The sequence below is a fragment of the Zalophus californianus genome, chromosome 2, assembly GCF_009762305.2.
Source record: "Zalophus californianus isolate mZalCal1 chromosome 2, mZalCal1.pri.v2, whole genome shotgun sequence".
Classification (NCBI taxonomy): domain Eukaryota; kingdom Metazoa; phylum Chordata; class Mammalia; order Carnivora; family Otariidae; genus Zalophus; species Zalophus californianus.
Genome location: NC_045596.1, coordinates 119,941,042 through 119,958,365, shown reverse-complemented (window position 1 = coordinate 119,958,365; position 17,324 = coordinate 119,941,042). Strand labels below are relative to the sequence as shown.

Sequence of the window (17,324 nt, the reverse complement as noted above, 5' to 3'; positions counted from 1 at the left end):
CATAAAAAAAAATGAAATTACTCCCCTGACTTATCAGTACACCAAGCAAAAATGAAAATTTAACTGAATACATAGGAAAGGTAGCTAATATTTATGGGAAGGTCCACCTTGTCAGAAACAATTTGTGAATGCAAGTTTTCACTTATTTTCTAATTTTTGAAAAATACCCAACTTAAATTCTACTTTCATACAAGAAAAAGGCATTTAAGATTGCCAGACATATTACACATATATGCCCAAACCTAGTATTTATCAGTGAACCTCAATGATTTCCCAATTCATTTAGGAAAAAGATAATGTACATTTTACTTCAAAAAAAATTTTGTTTTATTTATTTATTTATTTATTTATTTATTTACTTTAAAAAAGTTTTTTAGGGGCGCCTGGGTGGCTCAGTCAGTTAAGCGTCTGCCTTCGGCTCAGGTCTTGATCCCAGGGTCCTGGGATCCAGCCCCACGTTGGGCTCCCTGCTCAGCAGACAGCCTGCTTCTCCCTCTCCCTCTGCATGCTGCTCCCCCTGCTTGTGCTCACTTGCTCTCTCGCTCTCTCGCTCTCTCTCTGTCAAATAAATAAATAAAATCTTCAAAAAAAATTTTTTTAAATCAACTATAACATGAAGAGAAAAACATCAAGACTAAAACTAGTCAGTGAAGAAACTGATAAAAGATTAAATTACTCATGCTCCTATACATGAAAAGGTAAAAATAACAGTTAACACACCATTAGGTAAAAAGGTAAAAATAACTAAGTCATTCTTCAAGAAATAAAATTGTCAAACATCCTTCTTAAAAAGTATATGACAGGGTAAGGTTTGTGGGAAATGGGTCAGTTTCAGAGCTAGACCTGGGTTCTATCACAGATTCTACTTATCAGAAGACTCAATTTCTTCATCTGGCAAATAAATATGGCCCAGACTTCATTTGGTACTCGTTATCACATCAATATCCATACTTAAACTTGAATTCCACTTAAATTTAAAAACAGCAACTGAAAGCCAGTTTAGACTTTAAATTACTCTTTCTGATATTTAAACATCTCTAGTAAGACAATGGTTGCTATTCCAAAATTTGAACGACAGACCCTTTTGAGAAGCTGATGAAAACTGTGGACAGCATTTTGCAGAGAATTGTCCATTTACACACAATTGCCTTCAGTGTCAAAGATTTTCAAACCCCCTTAAACCGTGGAGCATGAATCCAAGTTAAACAGCTCTGGTAATCCAAAAGAACCATTTAAAACCTTAAGAAAAATAGGCAACACTAGATAAGAACCTGAAACAAAAATCAAATCACTTAAAAAGTACAGAATATCAACGTCCTATTGCACTAAAACCTACCCTCACCAAAAAGTTCTCTTATAAACTACTAACATAAATGTTAATTCACGCTAGATTAGACCTTTGATGGCCAAGTAAAACTTGGGTGCGCCAAACTCTTCGGTGTTAAACTGCACTTCCATTTACTTATTGTGTTAATTCTGCATCAAGGATCCTTTTTTTTAGAGCAATATTACCTTCACTCCTTCTATCTAAGGATGGAAAAATCCCAGAAATCCTTGGGCTGCGACTATAAAATATCTCAAAACAGATCGAAGGCCAAGAATAAAATCTGGAAGGAGCAAGCAATCACTTTGTTCCCAGACCTCTCAAAGTCCTGGAGCACACCCAAGAGACCCGCCTGGCAGCTCCCCAAACTTTCCACCCCCGCAGCACTGTCACCATCCCCGGGCCAACCCCAGCCCTTGAAGGCAGGCTCGGCAAGCGAACAGTACCAATTTTCAAAAGAAAAAAAGAAAGAAAAAAAAAAGGCCAAGGCCCAAAAAGAGGAATTGCGCTGGACTGAAAGCCAACCGCCCCAGACTCACTAATTCATCCATTCACTCATTCATCCCCCTACCCAAATTAGATGGGAGGTGCAAGACAGCTGCTGCTGCCCTGGTCGCTTACCTCCCTAAGGAACAGTGCCTGAGAGGAGCCTCCTCTCCCTTCACAGGAGCAGCTGCGCCCCGCTTATCCCCACTGCGCACTCGGCCATCCAGCTCTAGCCATTGTTTCTGCCCAGAACAGATACCGCCCCCGCAAGGACCGGGATGAAAAAAAGGAGGCCTGAGTCCTCGGATGCGCTGCTTTTAAATGCCTTCCCCACCCCACACATCCTTCCCTCACTATCAAGTGGCATCTCCCTCTCCCTTCCCGCAAGTTTAGTGGAAACTAAAAGCTAGAACAGGAGATGGGTGAGGGAATTATGGGAATCTACCAAAAAAAAAAAAAAAAAAACCCCACACACACATAACCGGGTAGGTTCCTCTCGGCCTCAGTAATCAATAACATCTGTTTAATAACAGCGTTGGAGGATATGGCAAGGCTCGCTAAAAAGACAAATAATGCAAATGTGAACTGCCAGAAATCCATCGGAGTCGGCGTGCGTAGGTTAAGCACAAGGGCGCAAGTGTGAATCATTTCGGATCCTAAGGGTCTGAGGCCGAGTTTGGATGCAGGAGGGGTGGAGTATGGCTCTGCGTCTGATCACTAAAATCCAGCCGAGGGAACCAACTCCTCCTCCCCACTGCGCCCTCTCCCCGCGCCACAAGCCACCCTCACCTCCATCTCGGAGTCCGCGGGGCCGGAGCTAGCCGCAGAGGGAGCCGCCTGGGCCGCGACGCCCTCCGGGCCGCCTTTGTTGCTGCTGTTGCTCACGCTGCTGGCGGCCGAGGCTGCGGGCTTGGAAGGCGCGCTCTCGGGAGGCGGGGGTGGCGGAGGCTCGGCCACGGACGACATGATGTTCCGTCTGCGTCACCCGCTGCTGCCTGAGGCCCGGCTCGGCAGAGATGAGGCCTAGGCCTGGGTGGTTACGTCGCCACGAGCTGACGGAGGAGCGAGAGGACCACCCGAACGCCCCCCTGCGCTGCGGCTCCGCTACGAGCCTGAGCCGGGCCGAGCAGCCTCCCCCTTTCGTCTGCCTCCTCTTCCGCGGGGCTCGGGATTCGACCGGCGCTTACCTCACGGCGGGAATCACGTCGACGGGAGTGGGCGGGGCCACTTGGGTCACCGAGGTCAGGGAAGGCGGGTTGATTTACAGGAGGGCGGAGGGTTGGAGTTAGGGGAAAGGAAAGCGAAAGAGAGACCGACGCCGGGAACTAGCTTCGCCGCCTCCTTTTCTTCCTCCGGGAGAAATCATCTATCTCGGCAGCATCCAGGACAACTACCTACGCCACCGACTTTCAACCCTCGCGAGATTAATAGTTGGCTAATTGACTGCGTTCTGAGTGCGCTTGCGCGTTCTCCTCGCCTCAACCTTGGCCACGCCCCCCCGGGGGCCCCCAGCGGGCTCTAGGACGAGGAGTGGGCGGGGCCTCGAGGGAGTGCTTGGAGACGTAGATTTGTGCGTCCGCTCTCAGGCATGACGCGAACGCAGTTCCTAACGGCTGTCCTCGTCTGTTCTGTTTTCTGAGCCCGGAGGGGGGTCGGTGGCACCACCTGAAAACTCGGCCAGGTTTTGCGCTGTCTACTGAAACATGGAGGCCTGTGCTGACCTTAACACTTTACCGCCTCCGCTTATAGGCGAGACGCCACAGTGTTGACGTTATGGTTATCCCAAGTGACGTCTTTTTTGTCGTGTCAAGACAAGATTCCGTTAGTGTGATTTTTGTTCTTCTTTTGTGATTTTTATTTGACAGAGAGAGACACAGTGAGAGAGGGAACACAAGCAGGGGGAGTGGGAGAGGGAGAAGCAGGCTTCCCGCGGAGCGGGGAGCCCGATGTGGGGCTCGATCCCAGGACCCTGGCATCATGACCTGAGCCGAAGGCAGAAGCTTAACGACTGAGCCACCCAGCCGCCCCTGTTCTTCTCATGTTAGCTGTACCAGTCATCTCTAAATTTCTTCTACTTCGATACAGAGTTAGACTATTTCCTCCAGATTTACATGCTAAAAGTAAGCAAACTGCACGCGGCCATGTGACTGAGAAACCTGAGTAATCAAGGAAGAGAGGCGGTGGGTTGTATCTTTTCCTCAACCACCAAATAGTAAATAAAAAGTACATTCTTTTCTCAGTAAGAAATGTTGCAAGTAATCGCTGTTTTGTACACTGCCTTAGGCTTCAACACAGCCTAAGGGTCCTGTGCATCCGTCTACTGCAGAATTTAAGCCCACTGTATTCTATTTGATAACAAATCAGCGTGTTACACTAAAGTGTTACCTGCACTGCACAAGCTCTTATTCATCTTTGCATCCCATGTCAAGAATTCTATGTGTTTATTGAATAAAGGACACACTTTTCAAGAGTTAAGGTTTGAGCTAACTGGTTAATTATGCTGAACTTCATACACAAAGGATCTCCTTAGAATGTATAAACTACAAGCTTAACTAATCAAACGATAATTCTTTGAGATCTGGAAAACGTCCACCAGCCCATTAGAAATGCTATTTCTGAGACTATGAGAAACTGCCTAAGGACACATTAGAAAAATTCTTGCAATGACATTAAACATAGTCTTTGCATTGTAATTCAGAAAGTTACCAGTAGGCTGAATCCAACATTGAACTGTGATTTTAAAACTATTGTACACCCACAAAACGAACTATTCTTACCCTTTTAACAACCATTAATGTAGAAGAATGTTTATTACATAGTGTTAATTGAAAAAAATTTTAACAGTTCAAACATACAGATAAAATTTGGAAGGATATTTATAAAAGTATTAAAAGTGTTGGTGTTTATTTACTAATTTTTTTGGTTTGTATTTTTTTATTTTTCTAAAATGAATTTATATATTATTATATTGATAAAACTTATTTTTAATATTAAAAAGTGTTCTTTTACCAAAAAATGTTTGGGTGGAAGGGTAAAAGGTAGTGTCTAGGGTGGTATCTGACATATAGACACTCAGTTAAATAGTTATTTGATAAATATTTAATATTGACATCATTAAGTAGGAAGAATATAACATTTAATATTCAGAATATTTCCCCACTCTATAGTGATGGGTAGGTATCTTGGGTCCTGGTTTAGAAACCCTAAAAATATATGTAAGTATATAAATGGAAGGTTCTTAAGTCTAAGAACTATTTAAGGAAAGCTATAAATAGCAAGAAAAGCAATAAAAATTGCCTTTAAAATGGCAACTGTCTTTTAACATGTGCATTTATACTGTGAGTCTCATATGAGCACATGAAAGCTGTATGGGAATCTTAAAAATTGTAGAGGAAAGATATTTAGAAGAAAAGAGGAAGAGAAAACAGAACGTTTGAGTCCTCTAATTAACATTAAGAACAGAGAAACAAATTTTGAGCAGGGTCTAGAAGCAGAGAGAAAGAGGAGAAGCTACAGAAAACACAAGATGCCTGGCAACTGAGCTGTAGGAATATTAGCTAAGTTAGGCATATAGTACTTACATAGTGGCCAAAACACAAAGACCTATTTTTCTTCAAAGACAAAAAGGTTACAGTAATAGCTAGTTCTGGAATTGATAGTATAATATAGGATTAGGGTAGTGCTTCAGGTAAGCACAGATTCTAGTGCAGGCTCAAGAACTAAGTAGCTGTGTGAATGCAGGCAAGTTATCTTTCAACTTCTTTGAAATCCGTTTTCTTGTCTTTTTATTATCTCAATTTTCTATTGGGGTAATATTCTTATAATGACATCATAAAAATTAAAGAGATAGTGCATGTAGTGTGGTTAATACAGTGTCTGACCTGGAGTGAGCTCTGTGTTCAAGTATTAGGTATTCTAATTCTGAAGAATCATAAGCCCAAGAATCAGTCCAGTTGGAGGAAGGATAATCTAATGTTTTCTTTTTTAATAAGGAGGAAGGTAAGAGGAATCATGTCAAGAAAATGCTAGAAAATATTCCTGCTTTAACCATGTTCCCAGAAATAGAATGTTACAATGTAAAAACATATTAGTATTCTATCTCGAATATGCAAATACATATTGTTTACACTTAAAATTTCCTCTGTTAGATTTAGTGTGCCAGAACAGCATGTGCTGTGCTGTGCTGGAGAGTAGAACGAAGAGATGTTGCCAGAGGACAAAAGATGCCCAAGAGCAAGAACTCTCAGCATTTTGGCCTTGAATGATAAGGGAATGGAGTTAATTAAGTTTATCCAGAACAGAGTAGGAATGCTGAGCCTCTCTTCATCACATACTTACTTTATTTTGTGAAAGCTTAGGAAAATAAAGTCTGTAACTATGACAACGATACAAGAGTATTGAGTTTGTGAGTATCTGTGAATGGAGAGTTCCAACAGTAGATACCAATGATCACATCTTGTATGTATCGATGAAATTAAAATCAGAAAAACTTAAGAGAAAATAAAATGAAACAAAGCACTAGTTCTTTGAAAAAATAAAATTGACAAACTTCTAGGAAAAGTGACAAAGTGCATAAATCACCAATATTAAGAATGAAACAGAACTTCCTGCAACAGATTCTGAAAACATCAAAAGGATAAAAAAGTACTGCAAACATAAATTTGACAACTTAAATGAAATAAACCACTTTCTTGAAAAATACAAGCTACCATAATTTGGACAATAGGAAACTGACAATTTGAATAATACCATAACTATTTAGGAAACAAAATTTATAACTTAACTCCCCAAAACAAATCTCCAGGCCTAGATAGTGTCCTAGAGAACTCTACCAAATATTTTTGCACAATTCTATACCAATTCTACACAATCTCCTCCAGAAAATAGAAGAAGATACACTTCCCAGTTCATTTTATGACTCTACTATAATCCTGATACTAAATCAAACAAAGACACTATAAAAAAGAAAACCAATATCCTTTATGAATATAGACACAAAAAATGCTTAAGAAAATATTAGCAAGTACAGTTAATATGTTTAAAAATTGTGCACCCTGACCAAATAGGATTTATTCTAGAGATGCAAGACTGGTTTGATATTTGAAAATCAACCAATGTTATCTGCATATAAAACTCACATGATTATCTCAATTGATGCAGAAAAGTCATTTGACAAAATCTCCACACCCATTCATGATAAAAAGTCTCAGGAAAAAAAAAAAAACAGAGGGAAACTTCCTCCACTTACTTGGTAAAGAACATTCACAATACCTACAGCTAACATTACACTTAATGAGACAACGTTTTCCTTCTAAGATCAGAAATAGGCAAAAATCTGCTCACATCACTGATATTCAATGTGGAGCTGGAAAGGAAAAATAAAACTGTCCCTATTTGCAGATAACATGATTATCTACAAAGAAAATCCCAAGAATTCTACATAAAAGATCTTAATGCCAAATAAGTGAGTTATACAAGATTCAAGATAAAGATAAACGTTCAAAAATCAACTGTATTTCTATAAATTAGCAATGAACATGTGGACTAACGCAAATAGGCTTTTCAACATACGGTTCTGGAGAAACACATATAGGCAAAAAATAAAAACAAACAAAACAAAAACAAAAAATTTGTTTTGACCAAGGTTTCACAGTTTGTACAAAAATCAGCTCAAAATAGATAATAAATTTAATGTAAAACAGAAAACTATAGGACTTTTAAGAAAAAAATAGGAGAAAATGCTAAGGATCTAGAGCTAAGCATAGAGTTCTTAACCTTTGAAACCAAAAGCATGATCAATGAAAGGAAAAACTGATAAACTGAATCACAAAATTAAAAATATTTGCTCTTGTGAAAAACTGTCAAGAAGATGAGAAGACAAGCCATAGAGTAGGAGAATGTATTTGCAAAACACAAAGGATGAGTATCTACAATATATAAAGAACTCTCAAAATTCAACAAGTAAAAAAGCAGAGTCTATTTAGAACACAGGGGAAAAAAATGAAGAGACATTTCACTGAAGAAGATATACAGATGCCAAACAGCACATGATAAGATGTTCAACATCATTAGCCATTAGAAAAATGCAAATTAAAACCACAATGAGATATCACTTCACACCCAACAGAATGGCTAAAATAAAAAATAATGACAACACCAAATACTGGTGAGGATAGAGAGAAACTGAATTAGACATTGCTGGTGGAAATGTAGTTCAGTGTTCATAGACCCAAAAACACTGAGAATGGCTCTTTTTGGAAGAGACTACTCTTTTCCTCAAAAAACAAAAGCATGTGCACAATTTTATTTCTCTGAAACTATTGCTCCTAAGTATAGTCTCAATCGTTTGTATTAATTGTAACTTTTAACCAAAGTAACTTTTATGTCACACTAAACTAGAGGGTAAGTATTATAAACTACATGTCATACACTGCCATTTTAGCAGACTAACAAAACTCATCAATACACATAACACATTTTACAGACATACATATCCTTAATAAGATTTCTCAAAATGGTGAAAATAAGCACATTTATCAACAGGCCCACAGAGGTAACCTCTTTGTAGCATTTAAAATACAAAATAAAAGCCTACAAACTGAAAATTATATTTAGTAATCAATGTTGCAGCATCATATCATACTTAGAAATGATTTCAACATCCAATGAATATCTGGAAATTAATTTAATGTGAGTCCAAGGTTTTAAGTCACCTAAAGAAATTATCTTCAAGCCAACATACTGTAAAATGTAACTACTATTGAAAATGAAACTGATTCAATTTGGCTAAACAAATTCATATTTTTTAATAATTTTAAACATTAAGTGGAAGTAATGTTAGTTTATTTGATCAATAAACTAGGGTAAATTTAAGAAGAACATTCCCAACCAGAATAAGATATAGGCTTGCATTATACTTAACACTGATAAAACAGAGAAGACATAGCTAGACTTATTAAACCAATAATATTGAACTAGTCTTGTTTGCTAAAGATTCACTTAAATGTTGTGAATTTGTCTTCAAAAGTTACCTGTTAGTTTTGCTAAGAAAACTTTTCTTTCCTTTTAGATTCTGGCTCATTTAAAGTATCAGTTCATTATTTTCTGGGAATTTTAGGAATATTCAATCTATATAAGTGCTTATTTACCTCTATCAGCCAATCAGAACAGGACTGTTTAAGAGTTTATAATCTAATCTGTCAATAGCATCCTGAGATGGAAAAGCATTACATACTCACACAATGAAAAGTAAAGATCTTTCTGAATTACAAACGTAAATAGAGAGCCCTTACAGTTTCAATTCTAAAATTTCAGCCACAAGGAAAGCAAGAGTAAACACAACATCACAGTAAGTCTCTGATCCAGGTATCAAAGAGCTATTTTTCCTACAGTAAATTCTTAATTGATTTGAGCTCAAAATAGAGAAATGAACAGTATAGATAAAATACACTATTTTATAGATAAAAATACACTAACAAAACTAATACTCTGTTGTCTCTCACCAAGCAGAGACTAGGTCTCTATAAAACCCTAATTCTTTAAGAGAAATCATCAAATGATCAGACCATAAAACCAAATCACCAGTGATTGCTGCCACCAATGGAAAATAATTTATCAGATACAGAAGAACTAAAAACAAAGCACAAAATTAGAAGAGAGGGAAATTTAAAATAGAAAAAAACAGCATCGCAAATTTGCTGCTTTGGATTCACCTCTAAGGGTCAAGAGAAGACTTACATGGGCTTCAACTACCCATGAGGTGCACTTCTCTGGTTCTGTTCTGTTCCATTGGACATCCGGGTGGGAAACTTCCGAAACCGTTAAAAACATTAAAAAAATAAAATAAAATCATGAACTCTCATGAAAAAGAATGCATGTTAGATGCATGCTTTACTCATCCATGAAGAAATTAATGAGATGTTTGAACCAGTTCAAAGGAGAATTCAAAAAGTACAAATTTATATGGAGTAAAAGAATGCTGAAAGGAACATGCAAATGGAGGTAAAACTATCTTCTTCCACAGTAGGGAAGGGAAGTCAGTTTACTCCCTACTGAATAGTACATTTGCATTTCTATAGACAAGAATTATTTTGTAATTGTATCTGTTATTTGTAATTTAGAATTGTAAATCAGAATACCCAGAGTGTTGTCCTCTATGCTCTAGATAATTCCTAATTTGCACTGAAGCGTATTTTCCCTATACACCATTGTCCTAGATTATTATAAATAATTCTCACTTGGACTATTGAGTAGCCTCCTAACTGGTTAATTCTTCTTTATTTTGCACTAAGTGGAAGAACTGAAATCCAAATCCATGCTGGTAACCACTCTAGTGTGTGTGTGTGTGTGTGTATAGTCATTCATACATATATATAGTCATTCATATATATATATAGTCATTCATATATATATGTGTGTGTGTATATATATATATATAGTCATTCTTCATCTCTATCTAGAATAGCTTTCTCTATCTTCTCTTGATTTCTCTGCCCCCAATGAAGTGCACTGTGTTTGGTCCACCCCAATTCCATTTGGCTATGCATTATAGTGCCTCCTAGATTACCATCCATATTTCAGTTTCAAATTCCTAGTGTTAGGAGACAGATTAGTCCAGTTTAGAACAAGTGCCCATCTTAGATTCATAGGTATAAATAAGGGACAGGACCACTGGGTACAAACATAGTTACCTAGGTCTACCTCTTGACCAGGAGCCAGGATGGGAGGCAGTTTCTCTTTAAAAGACTGGTGGACACAGAGCATTGACTGGTATCTCCAACATATGTTTATGGTCTATGCCACAGAAAGTAAACTATTTTTTATAGAAAAATCTATTAATATTCCCAGCCTTGTGATCTTTTTCTTACATAAACTTTTATTTATTTTTTCTTTTTTTTATTGAAGTATAATTAACACACAGTGTCATATCAGTTTCAAGTGTACAATACAATGATTCAACAATTCTATATAGTCCTCAGTGCTCATCCTGATAAGTGACTCTTAATCTCCATCCCTATTTCACCCATCCTCCCACTCACCTCCCCTCTAGCAAACACTAGTTTGCTCTCTGTATTTAAGAATCTATTTTTTTAATTTTTTTGTTTGTTCATTGGTTTTTTTCTTAAATTCCACATACTAGTGAAATCATATGGTATTTGTCTTTCTCTGACTGACTTATTTCACTTAGCATAATACACTCTGGCTCCATCCATGTCATTGTAAATGGAAAGATTTCATTCTTTTTGATGGTTGAGTAATATTTCAGTGTGTGTGTGTGTGTGTGTGTGTATACTATGACCTTTTTAATTTTTATTCACAGTTTAAATTTCATCAAAGGTGTCAATTCTAAACTCAATTATACTTGAAATACATTCAGCTAAATTATATTTGAAATATGTTTTTGTGAGAGCTAGAGAGGTTAATTTCACCCATTTGAAAATTTGATTCTTACCTTTTTAGGTATGAACTTATTATTCTATAAAAAGTCATCATGAAAAAAGATAAGGGCTTAGTATCTTATAAATTCTAAAAAAATCTTTTCAGTTTTTGACATGTCTCAAAATAGAAGCTCTTCATAAGTGTTGAACTTCATCTTCTGTCTATACTAAATGTCCCAGAATGCATGTAAGTGGAAAAATTCTCTAAGTCTCTGTTACCAGCCAGGAGACCCACCAAGTTACATTCTTAAGATAATAGCACAACTTTGGGTTCTGCCCTAGGAAGATGGGGCCACTTCAGAGCCTAGCTTAGTGGAGGAAGTGGAAATTGTATAAGTCCCACATTCAGAAATGAAAGAGAAGGAAGGAAGTCAAAGGAGGCTTCCACTGACTATTTTGCAAGAGAGTCAGGAATTACAGAACAGGGACCTTGTCAATAAGAACTTTGTAAGCCTTTGTAATCTTTGCAGGCTGCTCCTACTTGTTACTTTTGTCACTCCTTTTGATGACCATTTCAAACCTAAGTTCTTTACCATTGCATTTTCTTCTTCTACATTCAGTACTCTGAATTGATGAACCATTATATTTGCAAGTAGGCTGAATTTTAATTCTGGATTTTAAACTCACAAGGAAGTATTATTTATGATGCTGTAATTTCCTTTACTAAACTAGTAAATCTTAAGCACTTAGATTCCAAATCAGAACCTTTAAGGTGGAAATTGTGATAGCAATGGTGTCTCACAGCTGGTTGGCATTTTGTTTACATATCGTGTCCACGTCCTCACAGAAGCAGACACCAGGACGGGATCAAACACGCAAAAGATTTATTGGTGAGGAAATGCCTGCTAAGGATAAAGGGAGGCAGTGGGAGCAGGGAGAGAGCTCCTTCAGGAGGAGATGTAGAGCTAACACTTGTGCAAAAGAGGGTAAAGATGGAGGGCTGGGGGCCTCGTGGGTGGCTCAGTTGATTGAGCCTCTGACTCTTGGTTTCGGCTCAGGTCATGATCTCAGGGTCTTGGGAATGAGCCCCACCTCTGCTCGGCGCCCAGCATACACTCTGCTTCAGATTCTCTCTCCCTCTCCTTCCTCTCTGCCCCTCCCCCCACTCCTGAGCTCACCCATGCTTTCTCCCTCTCTGTCTCTCTTTCTGTCAAATAAGTAAATAAAAATAAAATCTTAAAAAAAAAAAAATGAAGGGCTGGGAAGGAGGAATTACAGTTTACAGCAGAGCTCTAAGAAAGTTTTGACTACTCCTATGTGCAGTTCTCAAGCCATGGCCTCCTGTAGGTAAGTCCCATGTCCCATGGCAATGTTCCTGTTTGAGTACCACTGTCTACTGGGACACCCCGGAAGAAGTGTGCCCTAAGAACACAGGGGTGGTGGTGGTGAGGAGAGGATGGAGGGCTGCAGAGTTGGATCCACAGAGGCAGAGGCCGCAGCTACCACAGAAGAGCTGAGGTCACAGTATCGGGGTGGGATAGGAGGCCAGAATGTGCCACTCCAAAATATGGCACTTTGGCCTGAGGACTATTTTGAGCTAAAGGTAAATGTGAATCAAGAGATGCAGAAAAAAGCCATCCTGGGGCTTCTCTTGTCTGACTAAAGCAGAAACTTCTGAAAAAATGAGGAATGCCACAAATCTCCTGTCCCAGGGAAGTTCTATGGCTATGAAAAAGACTGAAAGTCAGCGTCCAGATGGATCTGCACAAAACCTTAGTCCATTAGTTTCCCCTATATATTTACGTTCTCACAGTTTACCACCCTTGAGAGCCTAAAACCCTTTTCCTTTGCCTTGTCAGTTCTCTACTAGTGTATTGTTCTTTTGTTAAGACGCTATATAAGCCCAAGTTCTAGCCACCTGTTTGAGTTACTCTTCGTCGGGATTTCTCCTGCACTATGAGCGCCGTGCATGTTGATAAATTGTTTGGTTTTCTCTTGTCAATCTGTCTTCTGCCATTCTAATTTTACAAGGCTCCAGCCAGAGAAACTGGGAGGTAGAAGGAAAAAGAACTTTTTCCTCCTTTCAGTCACAACAAATTATCTGACATGTTTTGGAAAGAAAACAATATGTACTTTTAGTAAATTTGTCTCCTAATTTTAATTGACCAATCTCAACTGATTTTGTACACACACACACACACACACACACACAAACACACACACACACACTACACACACACTACACAATCTTCAGCACCCAAAAGTAAAACATGAACTTATCATTGAACCCTTATTTGGATTCACAAAGACCCAATGCACTCCGAGTAAGGAAAAATTAAAGGAAACAAGACTTGGACTTTGATGATGATGACGATCATGACAATGATGGTGATGATGAGATGATGATGATAACAAACTTTTGTTTGTTAATTACATGTATTGTGCCACATAATGCTCTGGGTGTTTTACATGCACTGGCTTATTTGGCCCTCACATTAGCCCTTGTGACATGGATATTTGTCCCCCTATTGCAGAAAGAGAAACAGACAGAAGGTAGAGTGACTTGCAGAGCATCATGCCTCCAGTGGTACAATGTGTGATATGGCAGATTAATTAGACCAAATGGCATAAGAGTAAAAGATGAAACCTGTAGCTCAGGGCTGGTAGCTTATTATGAATGGGGAAACAAATGAAGGCCACTCAGGTGAGAACACCCAGAGGCTATTTATTCAGAGGTTACTCTACCAAGGGAGTTAGGTACCATCACTTGCTCTTGGCATGGTGGAAAACTGGCAGAATGGGGAGTGGAAAAGCTTTACAGTGGTATGCTCTGATTAGAAACTGTTGGCATGGAAAAGCTAGAGGTGCACTGACTAGAAGCAGGGCATCTTATATGTTTGGTTTGGGGAAAGTATTTGGCTTTCTCTGATTGGTCCTGGGTTTGAGGTGAAAAATAGGGAAGTTGGCAGTCATTGACCAAGTCCTGATGATTCTGGGCAGATTGCTGTAGAAGCTGTGGTTTAGCTTCTCAGGCTGGTTGCTACAGAGACTGTGGGTCAGAATCCCATTGTCGTATTTGATCAGTTTGTATACTTAGTGTCTCTAGAGGATAAAGAAGTCACCCAGTTTATCTTAATTCTGCTAATAATAGTTTGCTTCTGTTTAATGGTAATGCTGATAAAATGTTATTTAGGTTATCATTCTATATATGTACACCACGAGGTTTCCTGCAGTAAAAAGTGAAATAAATAGTACAAAAAAATATATATACATATGATATATATATACTCACAAAAGAAGGTTAATTCTAAGAAAAATGAAAAGGTTAGTACCTCTACTAGTTCTTATATTATTTTTATTGAGAAAGTTCATTTTAAAATGTGTTATTACAATAGACTTAGACTTTTCTCCAAAAGCCATTCTCCAGTACTCTCATTTTAGCTGGGCATGTGCTTCTGTTAATTGAAGACAGCATTTCCCATCCTCCCTTGCAGCCAGGGGTGGCCATGTAAGTGAGCGATGAGTGCAGTTTTTCATGCTTCGCTTACATGAGAGAAATAAACTTCTATCTTGTGTAAGCCACTGTTATTTTGAGCCCCTGTTACACTCCACTAATCTACACTCAATAATACAATGTTTAATTTTTCTCTTGTGCACAGTTCTGGCCTTGAAACTGTGATTTTTTTTGAAACTAATTGAGATCAAGGGAAAAAAGTTATTTAGAGATAAATATTCAAAAATGGGTTTTCTACATGGAGCAGGTACCCTTCAATGAAAAACAAAAGGTACTTTTCAAGTGTACAAAAATTCTTTTAAAAATTTGTATATAAATGTGTGCCTGTCACCTGTCCAGAAAAAAAAGGTAAATGTTTGGTGAAAATACATTCATAATTATGTTTCATGCATTCTCATGGTGAGCCAAATATTTTAAATATACTGAAATAAAATTTTATTAAGATGCTATATCAAAATAGTACATTACTTACTTCCTATTTCAGATATGACTTTGTGTAAATAAGGATTACTTTCCTACGCAGGTATAAATAGGAGCTAAGCACATGGCTGGGAACCACCAACCACCAATTTTTTAAGTCTTGCGAGAGAAAAAAAAAAAAAAAGAATTGATGAAGCAGAAGCTGTGTTCCCAGCACTTCGGTAAGGAAAACAATTCAAGCGCAAGAATGAGGAGGGGAAAAATACAGGCTCAGAAGAGAAATTCTCAAAACCAAGCACATCCCCAAGGACATGTCAACTCTGCTCAAAGGCAGATATCAAGAAAGAGACTAAATATTCCAGTTAGGGAAAAAAAAGCATCAGACTGGATAAAACAACAAAACTAGTCTATATGCTGCTTATAAGAGATAAATCTTAAATATAAGGGTGCTCAAAGGTTGAAAATAAAGAGAAAAAGATAGTTCTTGCAAATATTGACCAAAAGAAAACTGGTGTCATTATAATAACAAGAAGCATTACTAGAAATAAAAAGGAACACTTCATAATGGTAAAAGGGTCAATTTACCAGGAAAATATAAAAATTCTAAGTTGATATGCATCTCATAACAAAGCCTCAGAACATATGAACCAAAAATTTACCGAGTTATAATGAGAACTAGGAAAATCTGCAATCAAGTGGGAAATTTCACATTCTTTTCTTAGAAACTGACAGAACAAGCAGTTAAAAATATATATATATCAGTATGGGGGGGGCCTGGGTGGCTCAGTCGTTAAGCGTCTGCCTTCAGCTCAGGTCGTGATCCCAGGGTCCTGGGATCCAGCCCCGCGTCGGGCTTCCTGCTCTGCGGGAAGCCTGCTTCTCCCTCTTCCTCTGCCTGCAGCTCCCCGCGCCTGTACTCTGTTTCTCTCTCTCTCTCTCTCTCTCTCTCTCTGTCAATAAATAAATAAAATCTTTAAACAAAAAATATCAGTATGGAGGTGTAAGATGGATATGATTAACAAACTTGACCTAATTAATATATGAAGAAAATGGCACCTACCAACTGCAGATACTCATTCTTTTCAAGAGCGCTTGGAATATTTACCATATTTGATGCTATGCTGAGTCATTAAGCAAGTGTTAACAAATCGTTTTTTTTAAATAACTGAAATGAGAGCATCTGTTTTCTGACCATAGGGAAATTGAGGAAGAAACCAGTAGCTAAAAAATTACTATAAATTCCTCACATTTGGAAATTAATCAATATAATTGTGAAGAAATCAAACTGGAAATTAGAAAATATTTCAAACCAAATGGTAATAAAAATATGACATTTCCAATTTGGGGGATATAGCTAAAGCTAAAATCAATAATCCAAGTGTTCATCTCTATAAATTATGAAAAGGATAACAAATTAAACTCAACTAAAAGGAAGGGTATTATGAATATTAGAAATTAATGAAAGAGAAAAGAGATGTTCAATAAATGTCAGTACTACCAAAAGTTAGTTCTCCGAAAACGAATAAAATAGATAAATCCTCAGGATGCCTGTGTGGCTCAGTCAGTTAAGCGCCTGCTTTCGGCTCAGGTCATGATCCCAGGGTCCTGGGATCAAGCCCCGTCTCAGGTTTCTTGCTCAGCGGGGAGTCTGCTTCTCCTCCTCCCTCTGCCTGCCCCACCCCCTGCTTGTGCTCTCTCTCTCTCTCTCTCTCTCCCTCCCTCCCTCCCTCTCTCTCTGACAAATGAGTAAATAAAATCTTTTAAAAAATAGGTAAATTCTTGAAAAGGCCAACCAAGAAAAGAAAAGAAGAAGCACAAATAAAATATCAGGAATGAAAAAAGAACATCAGTACAGAGCCACCCAGCATTAAAATGATTAAAGTATATTATGAACATTTTGTCGATAAACTTGAAATTTTATTTGAAATGGACAAATTCCTAGAAAAATATGAAATCCAAAGCCAACAAAAGAACTAGAAGTAGAAATTTTGAATAATTTTATGTCTACATGAGGTGTTCCTGCTCTGGATTCCATCTGTAGCCATATCAAGGAGGTTGCTCCTGCAGTTATTTGTCCTTTTTCCAGTATCGCAGATATTTTCCCCCCTGTTTGCTGGATCATTGCTATCAGCATGCAAACATGGGCTCATGTGAACAATTTTATCTTTCAGTCTTTTGTTTTACAGCTAGCACTTCTTTTTTT

General features: G+C 38.1%; 1 protein-coding gene and 1 long non-coding RNA gene across 2 annotated transcripts in view; one reads left to right on the top strand and one right to left on the bottom strand.

Annotated features, from left to right (window-relative positions):
* The window catches only part of SMARCA5 (SWI/SNF related, matrix associated, actin dependent regulator of chromatin, subfamily a, member 5), a 40,584-nt gene extending 37,342 nt beyond the window's left edge, over window positions 1-3,242 (bottom strand). The window contains exon 1 of the mRNA XM_027598185.2: window positions 2,600-3,242. Within this exon, the coding sequence (XP_027453986.1) occupies window positions 2,600-2,776 (177 nt within the window). The 5' untranslated portion in view covers window positions 2,777-3,242. The remainder of the gene's footprint in view (window positions 1-2,599) is intronic.
* LOC118356708 overlaps window positions 1-15,328 on the top strand; it is a 35,326-nt gene extending 19,998 nt beyond the window's left edge. Inside the window, exon 4 of the long non-coding RNA XR_004819908.1 lies at window positions 15,225-15,328. This is a non-coding gene — a long non-coding RNA (uncharacterized LOC118356708). The remainder of the gene's footprint in view (window positions 1-15,224) is intronic.
* Window positions 15,329-17,324: the final 1,996 nt, after the last annotated feature.